The 19,076-nt window shown below is 49.9% G+C and overlaps 1 protein-coding gene and 1 pseudogene across 2 annotated transcripts in view; both read left to right on the forward strand.

The window, feature by feature from the left end:
• Positions 1–1,385: 1,385 nt before the first annotated feature.
• DUSP5 (dual specificity phosphatase 5) lies at positions 1,386–14,689 on the forward strand. The gene is made up of 4 exons (XM_082637732.1): positions 1,386–1,940; positions 6,941–7,089; positions 10,117–10,336; positions 13,114–14,689. The coding sequence occupies exons 1-4, from the start codon at positions 1,562–1,564 to the stop codon at positions 13,518–13,520; spliced, it is 1,155 nt and encodes a 384-aa protein (XP_082493858.1). The 5' UTR covers positions 1,386–1,561; the 3' UTR covers positions 13,521–14,689.
• Positions 14,690–15,478: 789 nt separating this feature from the next.
• The window catches only part of LOC309816340 (large ribosomal subunit protein eL28-like), a 40,463-nt pseudogene continuing 36,865 nt past the window's right edge, over positions 15,479–19,076 (forward strand). Inside the window, exon 1 of the transcript in view lies at positions 15,479–15,496. The product of the transcript in view is annotated as a large ribosomal subunit protein eL28-like (transcript). The remainder of the gene's footprint in view (positions 15,497–19,076) is intronic.

Consider the following 19,076-nt stretch of genomic DNA (forward strand, 5'->3'; position numbering starts at 1 on the left):
TGGCACGTATAATCCCAAATAAAGAACCCCCCCCCCCGCATCACATCTTCGTTGGGATTCCACTGGCAGCGGGAGGACAGTGCCTCTGACTGAAGGCATCTGAGACCCAGAGGCAATGGTCAGCTAGCTGTTGTCTGGTTTGACTGCATTTGATTTCAGAATTGGACTTCTGCTTCCTTCTAAAAACCTCACTCCCCTCTGTCGGTAGTAAACAAGCCCCTCCCTAGTGGAGGCAGGCTGCTTTCCATCAGGCAGTCCCCTCCTGCCTCAGGCTCACAATAAAATGGTTAGTCCTGAGTTTGGGGGTAGAAGCATGCTTCCCTCAAGCATGTCCCTGCAGCTACCAGGGCACAAAGCTGACCCTCAGTAAATACTTGCTGAATGGGTGAATCGTGTCCAGTTCCCCAAGATCGGGGATGGGAAGCCTGAAGCTGCTGGGGACTGGCCGGGGCAGACAGCCTGGGATTATACTTGAGCCACAGATAATCCCCCAAATCCAGAAGCCACCTGTACAGTTGGCTGGGCTGAGCTCCATCAACGGTGCATGTTGATGCTGCAGCTGATTTCAGGACAGATTTTTCTGGGACCCAGAAAACGGTTCCTCAAAAAACAATTATTCTAATTTTTACTGGGAGTGTGACAAAGAAAAGGACCATCAATCCTTTGAGGGCAGAAGCCATTTGGGGAGATTAGTTGCTGGCTCTTCTCTCTCCACTTTTACTTTGAGGTACTTTTATTATGGAAAATTTCAAAATATAAAGAAAAGTAGAGAAAACAGTATAATGAACTTCCAGGTACCCATCACCAAGCTTCAACCATAACAACACAAGCCCAATCTTGAGTCGATAGCCCAGCCTTCGAAGCAAATTCCAGCTATCATGTCATTTCCCGCGTAAAGACGATTAAGGATCAAAATCTACGTCAGATCCATCTGGGGGCACTGGCCGAGGGCGCCCCTAGCTCTGCCTACCGCGGTGCCTGGCCCGGCCCCCAGCGGGTTCTGAACCTACGTCTATGAAACTCTAAACCCACGGCGCGACGCCAGCTCCGCCTCCCCCGCTTCCTCCTCTTCCCGCACAGCGTGGGTCACCTCGGCCTCGTGGCGTTCCTGACACCCCACCGGCAGTCCCTGGTGATGCGCGAGTGTCTCCGCGCAGCGCCACAGAGAGCACAGCGAGCTGCCTTCCACTTCCTCTTTCTCAGGCTGACTAACGCTCGGCGCCCGCCCAGCGCGTCCGGCTCCCGGGGGGGCGTGGCCACAGCCCGAAGGGGCGGGGAAATACCCTTATTCGGCCTTATATGGGCAGCCACGTCACAGGCTGTACACCCATTCACATAAAACGCTGAGCTGCCGGCGGAATCCCCGGCTTCTGGGGCGGCGAGTGGCCGGGCCGGCTGCCGAGCGTGCAGGGCGGGAAAGAAGAGTTGAGCGGTCGCTCCGGCGCCGGGCTCGGTCGGCCGGCCGCAGCCCTGCGGGTCGCCCTCCCGGGCCTCGCCGGCGGTCACCCTGGCTGTGGGCACCTGCGGGGCGCACGGCGCGTGGCCGCTGGGCGGCGGAGGCATGAAGGTCACGTCGCTCGACGGGCGCCAGCTGCGCAAGATGCTCCGCAAGGAAGCTGCGGCGCGCTGTGTGGTGCTCGACTGCCGGCCCTACCTGGCCTTCGCCGCCTCGAGCGTGCGCGGCTCGCTCAACGTCAACCTCAACTCGGTGGTGTTGCGGCGGGCCCGCGGAGGCGCGGTGTCGGCGCGCTACGTGCTGCCGGACGAGGCGGCGCGCGCGCGGCTGCTGCAGGAGGGCGGCGGCGGCGTGGCGGCCGTGGTCGTGCTGGACCAGGGCAGCCGCCACTGGCAGAAGCTGCGCGAGGAGAGCGCCGCGCGCGTTGTGCTCACCTCGCTGCTCGCCTGCCTGCCCGCCGGCCCGCGGGTCTACTTCCTCAAAGGTGAGCGCGTCGGGGACGCCGGTCCCCTGTCACCGTTCGCGCCGGGACGGCCCGGGCTCTGGGGTCCCCTGCTGGCGCCGGCGCCTTCCTCGACGCTAGAACCCGAGCAGTTCTCCGCTGGCGGGAGTCTGCACCTTGGGGCTTGACGTGCGCTAGGGAGGGCACTGCCAGTGTCAGCGCTCACAGCTTCCCCACTCGCGTTCCTCGAAAGCGCTTGACGATCGGCCTTTCGGCCCCGGTGGGTGGGGTGAGGTTGCTTACGCAGCCGGGGCCCTGCTTCTCAGCTGGGGGTCGGTCGCCTAGTGCTGGGCGCGGGCCGGCTTTCTTGGCGCCGGCTTCACCGCTCTCGCTGGGGCCTGCGCTCTGGAGCCGTCCTGATGGACAGATCTGGAGTGATCAGCAGGTCGCAACACCCTCATCCCCGAAGTGTGGCGCCGCGGTGTCCCCTTTCCTCCCTCCTGCACGATTAACGTATGTTAGGCTGTGTCTTCTTCGACCCTCTTGCCTTTCTGACCCTGGCGAGTCCCTCTCCTCCCCTCCCCTTCCTTTCCATTTCATTTTATTGCTTTTTATTGTTCCTTGGCTTCCCCTTCTCCCCTCCCAGGCCTTTCTCTAGCTCCGTTTGGAGCTGACACCCTTTTCACCTCCTCTCCCTCACCCCGGGATCATCTGTACTGGTCGTGGGCCAAACCCGGCGGGCCTAACGCTGTCTGCCAGGGGTGGGAGGCAGGCTGGCCAGCGAGCCAGGACACATGAGAGGTGCCACAGGGTGGCTGTGAAGGGGATTGCGTCGCATTTCGTTTGAGATCACCAGAAGCTGCTTCACCAGTCTGCCTGTTCCACCTGCTGGGGGAGATGACGTTGGTGGTGGGTGGGTGATTTACTTTCAGGCTCCAGAATATTGATTTCTGTGTCACTTCCTACGACTGCCGCCGCCTTGTATTTGAGTCCTTTGTAACCTCAAATGTATTGAAGGCGTAGCCTGTAGGGCAGACATGAGGACTCAGCCTAGGCTGCGCCAGCCGACTCTGACGGGGACACCGTGAGATGTAACACTGATGTGGTTCAGAGCTCAGGTGCAGTGAGCTGAGAGAGTAAGAGCGCTGTTTTAAAACCGTGCAACTTGTGGAGTTTTACACGTTCCAGGCCAGGAGATTCCGCAGGCACACGGGCAGCTCCCACCTCTATTAGCACCTCTTGCAGACGGTCCCCTGTTGATTCCTGTTAGGGAAACAACAGAGGCAGAAGATGATGATCTTCCTCCTTTACCCAGCCTCAGCCCCCAGGAGATGGAGAGTGCCCTCCAAGCTCTGCAGAGGTTTTTCACACTTAGTCCCTGATTTCTTTTTGATATGCTTTTTGTCTCCTCTTCTTAGCAGTGAGTACAGAAAAAGCTTCTGCCTCTCCAGTAGCATGAAAGATACATTCCAGGAAACCCTTCCGGGTCCTACCTCTGCTCCCCACCCCTCTCCAGGGGGCCATGCTAGCAGTTTGGAAGTTATTGCCACAGGAAGTAGGCAGCTCTGTAGACTCACATCTCAGGAAAATTAATGCTTAAAAAAAATTTTTTTTAATGTAAGTAACATACAGCACAAAGGCTGTACAATGAAAAGTGGATCTTCTGCACACGCTAGAACTCAGTTCTACTCCCCAGAGACAACAGTCAACTATTTCTTGTTCATCTTTAGATAAATTAATTTTCCATGAGTAAAAATAGAATGATTTTGTATATTTCCTGTTCCTGCCTCTTTCATCTAACTAGATCTTGAGAGATTTGTCCATACCAGAGCATACATGTCCTATTCACTTTTTAAACCCATCCCCTGGTGATAGCCAGTAAGTAGGTTGCTTCCAGCCTTAGTATTTGAAGCAGTGTGGGAGAGTATACCTTTGTCCAAATGCTTTTGCATGTGCACTTTCAGTAAAATTATGAGAATTGCCAGGTCGAAAGTTACGTCCGTTTTAAATTTCAGTAGAAATCGCTTAATACTTACCCTTATAACAGTGTTAAACTTTAAGTTGTTGCCAAAGAAAATTATTTCTTTACCTAACTCATGTCCAGATAAAAGTTCAGGTTTTTAATCTAGTGGCATCTCAGATCGTGGGGCAAACCTTTTTTTTTTTTTTGGCCACGCAGCATGTGGAATCTAAGTTCCCCAACCAGGGATCGAACCCACGCCCCCTGCATTGGAAGCACGGAGTCTTAACCACAGGACTGCCAGGGAAGTCCTGCAATGCCTTTTACACTTCCCTCAATGCCCACCCCTCCCGAAAAAATCCACTAAAATGAGATGACCGAACGGCATTGTCAGTGCGTATTTATATATAGCGTCCGTGTGCTTTCTCCGCTCAGCTCCCCTGGTAATGCGGTGGTGATCAAAAACAGAATCACTCTGAAGAGGATTGAAGCTGCCAAAAGAATTGCCACGGCTCTTGGAGCTCAAGTGAGGCACCAGAGAGGAATGTTCTGTCTCTCCACGCCTCTGATGGGAGTGGGTGAAAGACAGACCATTTAATCTATAGGACTCCTGACCCCAGCTGGAAGAGGCAGGACCCTGTTTATCTGTCCCTCAACTACGCTGAGACTTTGTCTGCCCGCCTTATTTTGTCAACAGGCAGGCAGGACCCAGCCCACACCCGCACCTCCTCTCTGTCCTCCTAACAGCCAACTCTTTTTATTATTATTATTATTTTAATTTATTTTATTTTTGGCTGCGTTGGGTCTTCATGGCTGCCCACGGGCTTTCTAGTTGCAGCGAGCGAGGGCTACTCTTCGTTGCAGTGCACGGGCTTCTCATGGTGGCTTCTCTTGTTGCAGAGCATGGGCTCTAGGCAGGCGCACGGGCTTCAGTAGTTGTGGCACGCAGGCTCAGTAGTTGTGGCTCGATGACTGTAGGGCGCAGGCTCAGTAGTTGTGGCACACGGGCTTAGTTGCTCCAGGGCATGTGGGATCTTCCCAGACCAGGGCTCGAGCCCATGTCCCCTGCATTGGCAGGCGGATTCTTAACCACTGTGCCACCAGGGAAGCCCAACAGCCAACTCTTAAGTGCTCTGTTTAAAGCCAAGAGATGGGGTGGCCTGAAGGCTTCTCTTTCCCAAGCTTCATTCTGAAGTTTGAGAGGGCCTGGGCCACTCTTACTTCAGATTCCCATCCCCTATCACTCAGTTTGTCTCCTGGGACCCAAAATGTTGAGGCCCAGGCACAGGAAGTGATTTGCTAACTAGGGACACCTCTTCGGAGGAAGCTGAGGGTCAGTGTAAGTGTGGTTTCTTTCTGCCTTCTGGGAGGGAAGGGGGTGGGGGCAATGGTGGGGAGGGAGGGAAAACTAAGCCACAGACACCTTCAAACTTTCCACCTCCGCCTCCCTCCGGCATGGCCTGTCATCATGACCGGGAACGTGGTCATTGTGGAGGTCCAGAAGCTCACTTGGGAAGGCCCAATTGGCTATTTGTTGAAGTGACCACAGGGGAGATTTGGGTGTGCTAAATGGGGTTGGGGGCAGTTCCAGCAAGCTGAGAGGAAGCAGTAATGGCTAGATGACTCATTCTAGGAATTGGCTGCAGCTTCTGGGAGAGAGCTGGAGACTGCCATGTAATCCATTAACCATTTGCCTACTGCAGGGGTTTAAAAAACCACCATGTGCTCCACTATGGGGCTATTACAACACCAAAAGACAGAAGAAAAAAAGGGGGCCTTTTTGGAAAAATACATGGTCTCAGAATGCTTATTTAATTGATGATTTAGAGAATTCCTAATTCCTGGCAGCACTTTCACTGCCAGGGCCCAGGTTCAATCCCTGGTCAGGGAACTAAGATCCCATAAGCTGAGAACTAGGATCTCACAAGCTGCGCAGCATGGCCAAAAAAAAAAAAAAAAATTGATGATTTGACCCCAAGTGAATTCTCTGGGCCAGAAAAAGAAGCAGGTTTTCTGGAGGCTCTTGGAAGTGTCTTAGGTCCCTTTGGATTGGAAGCAAAGTGTTTCCCCACACAAGTCTGGCCTGTGCACCCAGCAGCAATTGGCATTCTGAGGCTTCGTGGCCAGTGTTTCGTTTGGTTCTTCCCTACCTCATGTATGGGCCTGAGAACTTACCTACTCAAGTGTCTATGACTTGGTCAGAGAGTAGTTTTTACCTTAAGTGATCTGATCCATTTGGAGAAGTTTAAATATAGTTAGGATTTTTATAGACTCATTCCTGCCAGGTATGAGTGTGTGTGTGTGTGTAGCTGGGGAGAAAGTTCAGGAGGGGAGGGTAATAAGGAGATAAAGGGAGAGTAGGTGGCCATCAAGGAGGAAGAAAGAGTTTTTACTTAAGGAGGTAAGAATTAAGTTCAGAAGGCCTCATTGCTCTGGTTTGAAAGGTAATTAACGAGATTGATTACATTGGACCTATGGAGAGGATTGTCAGCAGTGTTCTTAGCACCTTGGCAAAGAGAAGGGGCAGGGCTGTTTTATTGCCCTGAGTTTAAACCTCGTGTTAGCCCCCATTTCCTTATGAATAGAGGGGGTTTCGTGTGTAATCCAGTTTAGAGCTAAGGGACTAGGGATGAAACAGACCAGTTTAGGAGTCTCATTCACAAATTAATGAAATTCTGCATAATCACACCTGCAGTTTAGATAAATGAGAGAAAATAGCTTTTGTTTTCTGGAGGGATTTGGTTAATATTTGCCAGATGTCAGATATATTTCCTTTCACAGTTTAAGCTTCTTCTGATAGGCATGGAAAGTTAATCATTGCCTCTCTGAATTATAGCTTTTTAAGAGAGAGAGAGAGAAAGTGTGTGTGTATGTGTGTGTGTGTCTGTGGAGCCCGTTTCTATTTTAAAACTATTACTTGTTTTGGCTCAATTTTTTAATATGACCAAAATATATAGTAGCTGAATATTTTTTTACTATTCCACACTCAGGGTATTGATCAATTCTGGGCATTTTCTGACGGCCTGAGAAAAATCAATGCTTATATCTTTCTTGCTTTTTTTTTTTTTTTTTTGTCTTTTAGGGGGATATGAGACTTTCCACTCGGAATATCCTGAGTGTTGCGTGGACGTAAAACCCATTTCACCAGAGAAGGTTGAAACCGAGACAGCCCTCATCAGTCAGTGTGGGAAGTCAGTGCTCAACATCAGCTACAGGCCGGCTTACGACCAGGTACACGCTGTGGAAGTACCATCCCGGCTCCTGGCTCTGTTCCTTGCACAGCACCCTGGCTCTTCCACTCCCTGCTCAGCAAGCTTGGTTGGTTTGTTTGCGGATCAGGGAGTTGGCAGAGGCCTCTAGCTTTAGAGAGCCTCTGTTGCTTGCCAACTTGAGTTTCCATCTAAGAGTAAATGGGCTTCCTTCCAGCAAATAAGCTGACAGGAGCAAATGCGCTTCAGGATGCTTGGTGGCTTCTGGCAAAAAGTGGAAGCGAAAGATATATTATTATTAGCTGGCCTGGGAGGTGCAGAGAAGCTTTGAAATACCGGTTTAGGTTTCCCTGAAGACGTTTCAGAGCTGACTTTCAGGCTTCCTGTGTTGATCTTCTTCGTAACTGTTCATGCTCTGCAGTTTCTGCAAACCAACCCAGTACCTGTAAAGGCGTGTCTTGGTATTTTTAACTGAAGGAGGAAGACTGGGGGAGGGTTGTAGAGAAATTACTATTTGGATGGCTAAGCAGCCTCCCCTAGGGGTTTCTGATGCTTATAATTCCATAAGTTCTGAAACCAGAGATCAAGACACACTAGAGGATTTCAGGTGTCTACAAACATGTGGGTTTTTTCCCTTCAAAGAACTGTACTTTCTGGCAACTCATTAAAGGAAGAAAAAGTGGACGGCTCAGGCAGGGGTTACCTATACAAGGCAGGAGGATGTGGAAAAAGCCAGCAAGGACCCAAATCTGCAGAAAACAGAGATCAAAACCTACCTTCCCATTTTACAGAGGGAAAAACTGTCACAGCTGGTGGAATGATTGATTTTGCCAAGAATCCTGCAGCTGGGTTCATGGCCGCACTAGGCCCAGAACTCTCTTCTCTTAACTCCTTGTTCTGGTTCTTTTCAGGACCCTGTTCTGTTTTCCACATGCCCTCTTTTGGAAGAGGGCCATTCTAGGCATCTGACTTGGTAGGAGGAGCTTTTTGCACAAAAAGCTCTTTGCACCAAATAAGAACATACCCAAATCATAAGAAGGAAGATTTCTAGATACTGCCTAAGATGCCAGCCGCCTGCCAAGAGCAGAGCTCTGCCCCTGGGGATAAACTTCCAAATACAGCCAGGTGGCTTTTCCTTGAATGGAAACCTATTAGCTTGGCGAGGTGCCAGGGTTATTATTTTGTTTGTTTCCTTTTACTACAATTACAGTGTATGATGAACCCTGGGCTTTCAAGCCATGGGCATCCGGCTTAGCTGAATTTCTATTTTTGTTTGTTTGTTTGGGTGGTGTTTTCCCCCTCCTTTCTCAGAAAGTGAAAGAGAAACGAGAATTTGCAGGATGTTGTGAAAGCACAGCAGACCTTTGGCCAAGCAAGGACCAGGGAGGCCCTGGTGTGTTTCCAGGGTTCATCTGGGGAACCCCCGAGTGCTACTCTTAGTAGCGCTTCTGCTTGAGAGAAGCCGGGTGAGGTCGTGTTAGCTTTTGGGGTTTCTGAAGGCCTTTGGTTTCTTCCTCTTGAGTCCAAAAAGAAGATTTAAAAAAGGAACGAAACATGGTTTCTGGGGTGTTGGGCTAAGCTCCAGGAGAAATTGAGTAGGATCCTAGGCCTGGTGTGTCAGCATTTTCCAGGCTCTAAAGAGAGGGAGAGATCTATGTAGGTATACCTAAAGTGTTAAGCTCAGGGGCCAGCTAATAAAAGTACTGGTTACTATTACTACCTTTTGTAAAATCTCTCTAACTTTCTTTCAAGTGGCCAAACTGGCCTTTGCCTTAAACACCTGACTTCTCAGGAAAGAAAAAGCAAACATCCATGCGGGGTAATTTGAGAATTGCCTTCTCTTGGCCCTTGTCCCATGCCCCTTTCCCTATTGTGGGTCTGGCAGAGAGTTTCCATTCTACTCTTATTCCAGGACAGGAAATGGAAACACAGGAAGCGGATGGATGATATGGAAAAGGCTGCCAAAGACACAGCCACTGTCACCCCAGCTCAGTGTTTTCCCTCTAAATCTCCAGGGGCTCCCATTGTTCCAAGTATGGAACAATGGCTTTTCTTGCCACCCTGGAAATGCTGAGACTGCCAGAGTCTGACTAGCTAGCTGTTCTTTTTAGCTTTGCCTCAGGGTAGATGGTCTCTGGTTCTTTGGGGATCCTTCTTAACTAGAAACCTCAGGTATAGGTGGTCTCCCAAAAGGGTGAAGATGTACACGTCTCTCACCAAAACTCAGCCCCACAAGAAGAAGATCAGGCCTGGGACTTCCCTGGCAGTCCAGTGGTTAAGACTCCACGCTTCCATTGCAGGGGGCGTGGGTTTGATCCCTAGTCGGGGAACTAAGATCCTGCAGCCTTCATGCCACGCAGCGCAGCACAGCCAAAAAAAAAAAAAAAAGATCAGGCCCTGCTCATGGCCTAACAGCTTTTCATTATCTGAGAACTTTGGATAGATAGTGGTCATTTTCAGTTCTGAGAAGTATACTTTTTGGGGGGGCGGGGGGAAGCATATTTTAGCATCTCTGAGCTCCAAATGCATCTTAGGATCAACAGTGTCCTAGGTTTGATGAAACACATATACAACGCCAGGATTGTAAAGGAGGGGGCTTACCTTGTTGGACCGTTTTCCATTTTATCTAGAAGGAAACCGAGGCTGCCCCCAAGGTTAAAGGGCTCACCCTGGCACTCTCAGGGCAGCTAGGACTACAGCACGGGCCTCTCAAGTCTTCCATCACACCACCCTCTTCTCATCCTTGTCGCATAGGAAGGCTGCCGGCATGTCCTACCACCTCAATATATATAAGAAAATGAAAATCATAGCCGTGTGGGATTTGCTGTCACTGAGTCACAAGGCAGTAATGTAGGGTAGAGAGTTTACCAGGACGGAGGCTCCACCCACACACTCTTGGGTGAACTGCGCTGACTCTGAACTCTACCCGGAAACCAGAAAGGGAACCTCCCACCTGAAAACAAATAGGTCAGGGTTGTTTTGTTTCTTCTCCCCAGAGAGCAAGCTAATCCAACATTTCCTGGTTGTCCTCCTTTGCCCCTCCTTCCAGGGCGGCCCAGTCGAAATCCTTCCGTTCCTCTACCTTGGAAGTGCCTACCACGCATCCAAGTGCGAGTTCCTCGCCAACCTGCACATCACGGCTCTGCTGAATGTCTCACGACGGACCTCTGAGGCCTGCACGACCCAGCTACACTACAAATGGATCCCCGTGGAAGACAGCCACGCGGCTAACATCAGCTCCCACTTTCAAGAAGCGATAGATTTCATTGGTAGGTGCAGCCATTCCCCCTCAGTTGTTTTGGGGGCCCCTTAGGGGAGCGTGTTCTTGGATTTTGATGTATTGATGGGGGTTCCCTTCACTGAGAAGAAAAGCATCTTGTTGTAGAGCCAACTTGGCTGGTTGGATGCACCGACCAAAATGACAGAGGAGAGGATTTGAGTTGCTATTAATAGGAGCTTTAATTTGCAAGATAGATGAATTACTACAATTTTATAGCAATACTCTGTTGCTCTTGTTAGTGTTTCTGGCTGGGCGGGAAGCAGGGTGCATCCGTGTGTGATGCTCCATGCCAGGGAAGCTGGGGAGGGAAAGAACCACCCAAACTGTGCTTCTACGTAGGTTGGGATATTTTTAAAAGCAAACAGAAGGACTGAGAGAGCACTCCTTACGCACTGAGCCCCCAGGGCCCCGGCAGCTTTCCACGGTTTTTGGCAGACTGCTCTGGGGGCAATTGTTTTGCATTTTCAGCTGATTTTGGACTAAAGATAGCGCTCGTCTCAAGCTCTGTGCTTTATGCACAGAGAAGTTGGCATCTTTTTGCACCCTTTGTACGTTCCGTGAGGCAGTTATCATTTACTCCATTGTGTAGGCCTGGAAACCTCTGGTCCCTCTGCCTAGAAAGGGCTTTGGGCCTTGGGATTCCAACTCCTCGAGCAGGCTGGATTGTTCTTTCATTTGACATCTCTGTTTCCCTCAACCATCTTCCCTGAGGGCTGGACTGACTTGTGTGTGTCTCAGATTTGCAAGCACCCACCACTCCCCATCCTTGTGGGCTTGCCTCCCTTTCCAGAGTCCTTCTTTCCCTTTATCATGCATAGCTGTTGAAGCTGAGCAGCGATCTTCCTGCCTTGTGCTCTGAGGGATGTTGGAGGGAGAAAGGCTGGTGCTGGGTGCAGCAATGATTACTTAGTGCAGGGAGCCGTTAAAGGCCCCCCTTCCACCACGTGGTGGGCCCTCTGCTCAGCACACACAATCTCTACTCCACAGAAGCCTGCAGAGAAACTCAACCAGAGGCAAAAGGCCGAGCCTCCCTCCCTGTTCCCTGAGCCTCTGGGCTGCGATGGTTCCTTTGGAGTCTCTGAGAGACAGTCAAGATGATGGGGTCAGGGTGGGAAACCCTTGACTTGTTCTCCCTGTCCCTGGGAATGCCTTGCCCTTGTCAGCCTGTTATTTAATTATCTAGATAGCTTCTCAGTGAGGTCATGAAACCCGCCCCCATCACTTCTCAGAAGCCTCCCTCCCCATCCTGTGTGTGCACTGTGTCTGTGTACACAACCGCACAAACCGACAGCATTCTGAAGGCACACGAGATGCTTTTCCCCAGACCCCTTGCCCTCCTGAAGGAAGGAGGGACTGAGGCCGAACCATGCATTGACCCCTTCCGAGGGCCACATAGAAGGCAAGCCCCCAGGGGTGAAGTGGGATCCAGAAGCAACACACTGTAGGCCCTTTGCTTTCTGGGATTTGGCTCTGGGCCAATTAAAAGCTAGACTACCAGCTTTTTGCTGGTGGAGGAGCAAAAGAAGGTTGGAGTCACGACCCTATAATCCTAGGAACTTGGAGTCCCTTTTGAACTAATTTACAGGAACTTTTTTTTTTTTTTCTTTTTAATCAGAGACTGGGGCACTTCTAATGAGGAACCCTGGGGTGTCCTTTAGGATTTTCATTCTGTTAGGGAAACTCCAGGTTCCTCCCTGACTCCTCAGAAGCTGGATCTTTCAGATCTTAGAGATGCATTTGCAAATTTCTTGAAGTTGAGGAGGGAGGTGGGTAAGGGGGCTGACTTTTTATTTGCCCTTCAAAATCTTAAATGTTTTTGCATACTGTGGCCTTACATAGTGCCATGGACATCTAACTTCCTGTGATGTAATTGTTTCCTCACTAGCAAGAGAGGGAATTGGAAAGACTCTTTTTTGTGGTTTTTGTTTGATGTGTATATATGTTTAACCTTTTACTCCTGCTCATTTTTAACAGTTGGAGCTCTTTTGGGGGGAGGAGTAGAGCAGAAAAGGAGGGCACCCCGCTTTTGTCATATTGAGCTAACAAATGCTAACTGAAGGTGGTAGCTTTATAGCAGTGACTCCCATTGTTGTGCAAGATGGAGTTTGCCAGAGCCATTTATATCCTCCGTCTAGTAAGCGTTACTTAGCCAAGGCTATAATTGGTGGCTGTGCACTATTTATTGTATGTTTGGTTGGTTGGGAACCCTCGGTGCTGAGCCAAGCATCCCGCCCTGGCACAGCCAAACAGGGATCCTGGGGAGGATGGAAGGCCTCAACCAGGATGAGGGCTAGGTCATCACCATTAGAATCAGACCCCGAGAGGCAGGAATTGCTTCTCCAAGTCAGTCTTTGAGCCTGGGACCCTCTCAGGGAAATGTGAATGTGCAATAAAAACTTGCATGCAGCTTCAAAGATTTTCCCAAAGTCTTCTTGAAATGCATCCATGGAACCCGAGTTAAGATGGCGTCCCCAGGAAGGAGTTACTCCAGGTCTAGCGCCTCCGGTGGCAGAACCTGTGAAAGTATCCTGGAGAACTAAGGATTGTGAAGGTCCTACGCAGAGATAGACATCATGGTGGGACCCTAAAGTCTGTCCTCAGCAGTGGAGGTTAAAGACTGGCAAAAGCCTGGTGTGGGACCACAGACGTTGAGCAGGGATGATGATTTGATAACTAGGTCACTTTTTTTTTAAAATTCTTTAATTAAATCCAGTTGCCTTTGAGTTCCAATCCCAACTCATTTCCACTGTCTTTTCTTTCTTCCAGACTGTGTCAGGGAAAAGGGAGGCAAGGTCCTGGTTCACTGTGAGGCTGGGATCTCCCGCTCGCCCACCATCTGCATGGCTTACCTCATGAAGACCAAGCAGTTCCACCTAAAGGACGCCTTTGATTACATCAAGCAGAGGAGGAGTGTGGTCTCGCCCAACTTCAGCTTCATGGGCCAGCTCCTACAGTATGAGTCCGAGATCCTGCCTTCCGCGCCTAGCCCCCAGGCTCCCTCCTCCCAAGGGGAGGCAGCCGGCCCTTCGTTCATAGCCCGTTTGCAGACACTGAGCCCTGATGTGCAGGGTTCCTACTGCACGTTCCCTACCTCGGTGCTGGCACCACTGCCCACCCACTCAACGGTCTCAGAGCTCAGCCAGAGCCCCATGGCCACAGCCACATCCTGCTAAGACCAGGGTGGGAGAACCAGCCCAGCTCCAAGAACAGCTGTGATTTTGTATTTTAACTCGTGGACATTTCATACCTGTGCAATACTGAAGACCTCACTCTATCCCGCTGTCCTGGTGGGACAGTGAAGGGTCACCAGTTTTGCAAACAAGCTTCAGACTGACCTCGGGGATGGGTTCTTGGGACTGAAGGAAGACCAAGCCATTATGAGAGCACAGCACGTGCTGACTACTGTATTTCCAGACCCCCTGCCCTCAGGACTGCCCCGTCTTTGCACCTCAAAGTTTGCCTTTTCATTTCAAGCATAAGGCAATAAATACCTGCAGCAACGTGAGAGAAAGCAGTTGCTGGACCAGGAGAAAAGGCAGTAATGAAGCCGATTCATTTTGAAGGAAGCACAATTTCCACCTTATTTTTTTAACTTTGGCAGTCTCCGTATCTGTCTCTGTTGCTTCAGGGCATAAGCTGATCACCACCTAGTCAGGAAAGTAACCCTACAGGGTTTTAGGGACATGATGTATATGCTGATTTGAACCCTCAGATGTTTTTGAGACTCTGTCTTGGGTCAGGTGGAGTCATTTGGGTGAAGTAGTGAAACAGTAACACTTCTGGTTTCCTCTTCACTGTGGGTTTTACCCTGACTTTGGACTTGGGCATGATTCTTACTCATACTTGAACCTTTCTCGTTGCACCTCTCCTCAAAGCAACTCTGGCGTCATTTGAAAAGAGTTCTTTAGACCATAGACCAAAAATCACCCCTTTGAGGTGGTGGCACTGGGTGCCAGGATAGAAAGGGTACCCACTGTCTGAGTCAGTGGCATTGAAATGGTTGTCACCCCAGCTTGCTGTCCTTATATGTGCTTGTCTCGTCTCTGGTGACACTTGTTTTCTTCCCTGCCCCTCGGGGTTGTCTTCAAGCTGTTGACTTCTGGGATTTGCAGATTTCTCAATGTGGTACTACTTCTTTTTTGTCTGTAGGTTATTTCTCCAGGGGAAAAGGCAATAATTTCCTAAAATCCATATGAATGTGAAGAAAAGCAGTATGTTACTGGTTGTTGATGTTGTTGTTTTTTATAGTGCAAAATAAAAATAGTAAGAAGAACAAAAACGCTTCTTCATGTTGGTGAGTTGGGGTAAGGCCCAGCCTGCCTCACTGGGTTTTATTTCCGAATGAACGCTAAGGTGGTGGTGGGTGTGCAGTTGGAGGCATGAGGCTGTGCGTCTGCTCACAAGCTGGTGATCATAACAATACAGAATAATGCTTTCCAGTTGGGAGGCTTCCCTTGGCTCACTTGCAAGAGAACTCCTTAGGCTCAGGCCACATGGAGACGTGGTCAGAGCATCCACCCACCCTGGGTTCTTTGTGAGCCCCAGGCAGAGTTCAACTTGAACCTCCACTTCTTCGTCCATGCAATGAGTGAACTAAGCTAGATGATCCCAAAAGTCCATTAGAGCTCAAGACCCTTGATTCCAGCAAACCTGAGGGGCAAGTTGGTGGTCAGCCCCCTCCCTCCAGTGCCTGGCATGTGGCAGACTCAGAAAAGTTTGGAAAAATGACCAAGGGGCAGATAAGTGAACTAGGTAAAGGTTTACCTTAAATGCCTGTTCTCTCTCTTTTACCCTTAGAATTAATTCTTCCAGATAATTCCCTCAGGAGATCCTAGGTAAATCCCTCAATGAGCTGATTTAAATCCAAGGCTGAATCAACTTGCCTTCTGAGTAATTTCCTCTGTGGTGGAGGAAGGAAGGGGCGATATTTGCGTCTTCCCATGGCTTAAACCTCTGCTCCAGCCTAACTCTCAGGGCCTGTTTCCTAATCAAGGGGAACGGGAAATTGGCTGGGAATGATACCATACTTGCCTGACACAGGGATTCCAATCCATACCCCCTGATTATGGGGGGGGGGTCCAGAGAGGCCTCCAGCTCCCGCCCAGCAAGCCCCATGTCAACAAATAGCAAGATGGCGGCGGAGCCCAGGGTAACCCAGCTCTTTCTAAGCGTCTCACCTCAAAGACTTTGCTTGAGACTTTGCTCCCCACACACCTGTCCTTCCCCACTGGTTCCTTGAAGAGTCCTCACATAAGAATGTCACCCAGACTGGGGAAGCTGCATTTCCATCAGCCTGCACCTCTCATCTGCATAATCCAAGCAGGGTTTCCAGGGGAAGAAAGTGGAGTGAAGGGCACTGTATAGGAGGAAGAAATCCTGGGCTCTAGCCCTCACCCTGCCCCTGACTCTAGTGCTTTAGAGCTAATCTCTAATCTTGCTGGACCAAACTTCAGGGCTTGGTCTACCTGAGGTCCCTCCCTGGTTTCATATCTCTGAGCCTCCGCTCTGCCTTGGAATGTGTCCCATTGTGTGGACCTGTCCAGGTGCTGAGTGCCTGGAGGGGCCGTAAGCAGGGAGAGCCAGGGAGGGGGAAGCTGGATGCAGGCTGGGGTGATGTGCTAAGCCACATCCCACTTGCTGACATTTGCTTTATTGCATTAAAGTCTTTCTCTGAAGGGTGAGTAAGTCCTCTAAATCAGGCATAGGAGGATTGCTCATAAGCCAGTGAGTCACTGGAGGGTAAGCCAAGTGAAGCCCCACAGCTGGGGATGGCTCTGTAACTCTCCCTTAATAGTCTTCTTATTAATTACACCTCCATTTTTGCCAAGACCAACTTTACATTGGCTTCCATTGCCAGGTGAAGAATTAAAGCTGGTGTTATTCAGTTCCTTCATCCCCAGGTTTTGAAGGAACACCTCTCTTGGTCTCCAGCAATGCTTCAGGCAGAGAAGTGTCTGGGAGAATAGAAATGTTAATTCTCTATTCTGTTCCCCAGCAGAGTCTGTGGGTGAGCTCCTCAGATCTACCCTAGCTCCTGAGCTAGGCCTGACCTAGGGGCAGGAAATGTAAAAGGCGCTCACACCAGTGTGCTCGCAGGAGCCCTGTGTACCCATGGCTCTCCTTTGTGTGAGGACCCAGGGAGAAAGTACCCCAGATGTCAATACCCTGAAAGGCTGCATCTCACTGAGTTGCTGGTGGTTTCTCTTCTGAACACCATAAAGTTGGTAACCACCCCTGTTTCCCTCTTTACTCAGGCAAGGAGACAACTCAGAACCAAATTTTTAGCCTACCTATGGCAATTTTATAGGACCTTATGGCATATATTTTGGGTATCAACTCTACCTGGTTTCCATTAAAATTTCCCAACTTTATTTTTCTTTACTTCCATTTCCACGGTGACTTTTAAAAAAGAACAACACTTGGGTAATAAATATTAAACATACCACAGTGCATTTATAGAATGAGGTGATATGAACGTAGAGAGAAGCCAGTACATCCTCGGTGTTGCTACTCTCCATCTCACTCTGAAGGATTTATCCATGGGACTGTGTAAATCTTCACCTTCTCAGCAAATCTGCCAAGTCTTGTATTCTTTCTGGAATAAGCCCTGTCCAGAACCCAAACCCCATGACTAGGGCCTGGCTCCATGTCTTAGAATCTCTGGCACTGAGACCCTATATTCTGCTGCTGGTGACTTTCTATGGGGGGAGCCCTGGACCAGATGGACAGATTGCTCAAAGCCACAGCACAGATGCTCCCAACCCTCACACACTGCATGTGATGGATGTGACTCTATGCCTAGATAACCATCATCCGTCCATCCATTTAACACTGAGCACCTGCTAGAACCTGGGATTCAGTGGGGAATGAGAGCTTCATAAGTACTGATGACTGTCCACTGGACTTTCTGTCCCAGAGTGGAGCTGGCCTCCCAAGGTGGACCCATGTCCCCAGCCCCACACAATCCCCTTCCCCAGCTCCCCTCTTCTTGGCTCCAGCTCCATCCTCTCCCCTCTGGCCCCAGGATGCTTCATGTCCAAGCTCCCAGATATGCCAGCCCGTGGACATGGCTGTGTTTCCCTGTGCTAACCATCTGACCCCTGCCTTGGCTCATCCCTCAGGTTCTCTTGCATTGTTTACTACCTTGTCTTGAACACTGTATTAGTCTTGCCCCACCTCCACCCCCCCCCCACAAGCGTGCAAAAAGAAGTGAGTTCTTATTGAGCCATGGTCCTTTCTCAGTCATTTGGCTAATATCAAAAGTGTGCATTAAGCACATACTATGTGCCACAAGTCAAACTAGGCATGCACACAGGCATCATCTCTTTAATCCTCAACACAACTCAGTACAAATGATTTTATTGTCTCCATTTCCAGATGCATAAACTGAGCCTCAGAGATATTAGGTAACTTGCCCAAGGTCACACAGCTAGTAAATGGTGGAGCCTGGGATGAAACTATTTCATTGATGCTGTACCCCTCTGAGCACCTGGCGTACACAGTAGGTACTTTTGTCCATTGGGCTTTTGTCTTCAAGGAAGAGAGTCTTCTCAGGCCACATTAAAAAAAACACAACCTTGGGCTTCCCTGGTGGCGCAGCGGTTGAGAATCCACCTGACGATGCGGGGGACACGGGTTCGTGCCCCGGTCCGGGAAGATCCCACATGCCGCAGAGCAGCTGGGCCCATGAGCCATGGCCACTGAGCCTGCGCGTCCGGAGCCTGTGCTCCACAGCGGGAGAGGCCACAACAGTGAGAGGCCCGCGTACCGCAAAAAAAAACCACAACCTTTTGTGTATAGACATGAATGGCATTTAATGCCCAGCTACACTCCACTCCAGCTACAGTGGATTTATGACAAGCTCCTTTCAACAAGCCATGCTCCCTCCTGCCTCTTTGCACATTCTGGCTCCTCTGCCTGGAACACATTTCTCCCCTAAATTCCCCCTTCAACTAAATAACTCCTATCTGTCCTTCACTGCTCAGCTCAAACTTCACCTCTCCGGGGAAGCCTTCTCAGGCTCCCAAACTAGGTCAGACGTCCCTTTTCAATCTCTCATAGCTCCCTATCTATATCTTTTCTTCATATTTCACCAAAGTTTAAGAATTATTCATTTACCTGGGATTATTTTATTAATGTTTGTCATCAGACTAGAAGCACCAGGAGAGCAAAGATTATATTGAATTTCAAGAGGGACCTAGCACAGGGCCTGATTTATAGTAGGTGTTCAATAAGTATTGGTTGAGTGAAGGAGTGAATGAATGACAAGTTAGGAATGAAAAGCCGTCAGAACCAGAAGCTGCTCTCTCCATCTCTCTCAAAGGCCATGCTGTCCTCTGCACATAAGCTCATAAGCCTGTTAACCCCAGGTCCCACTTTTGAATCCCTCCCCAGTCCTAAAGGAAACAGGTTTCCTAGATTTAATTACTGCTACCATATTGGTCAGAGTCCATGTCACCACATCACCTCATTGGTCACTGGTCAGCCTATGGACACCCTTGGGTCAGGTGTCCACCCTGGCACCAATCAGTTTCCTCTAAGTTCAGAGAGCTGCCTAGCTCAGAATCCCTGAGCAAGGACTGTAGATGGAGCAGTTTCAGCTAGAAAGGGTGGAGATCCTGCCACACACTGGACTAACCTGCCACTAAAGAATTTAATTAATGCCCAAAGACTGAGTATTCAATAAGAAGGTCCTGGAGATGACCAGATAGCCTGGGCACAGAAAAACT

The sequence above is a fragment of the Mesoplodon mirus genome (genome assembly GCF_964341445.2).
Source record: "Mesoplodon mirus genome assembly, chromosome: 2".
NCBI classification, from domain to species: Eukaryota; Metazoa; Chordata; class Mammalia; order Artiodactyla; family Ziphiidae; genus Mesoplodon; species Mesoplodon mirus.

What these genes read in the sequence shown, in the direction of transcription:
- DUSP5 (XM_082637732.1), top strand. Translation starts at nt 1,562, where the DNA reads ATGAAGGTCACGTCGCTCGACGGGCGCCAGCTGCGCAAGATGCTCCGC. An exon ending in GCGGGTCTACTTCCTCAAAG is followed by an intron (nt 1,941 to 6,940) that starts GTGAGCGCGTCG and finishes TTTGTCTTTTAG; the next exon opens with GGGGATATGAGACTTTCCAC. An exon ending in ACAGGCCGGCTTACGACCAG is followed by an intron (nt 7,090 to 10,116) that starts GTACACGCTGTG and finishes CCCTCCTTCCAG; the next exon opens with GGCGGCCCAGTCGAAATCCT.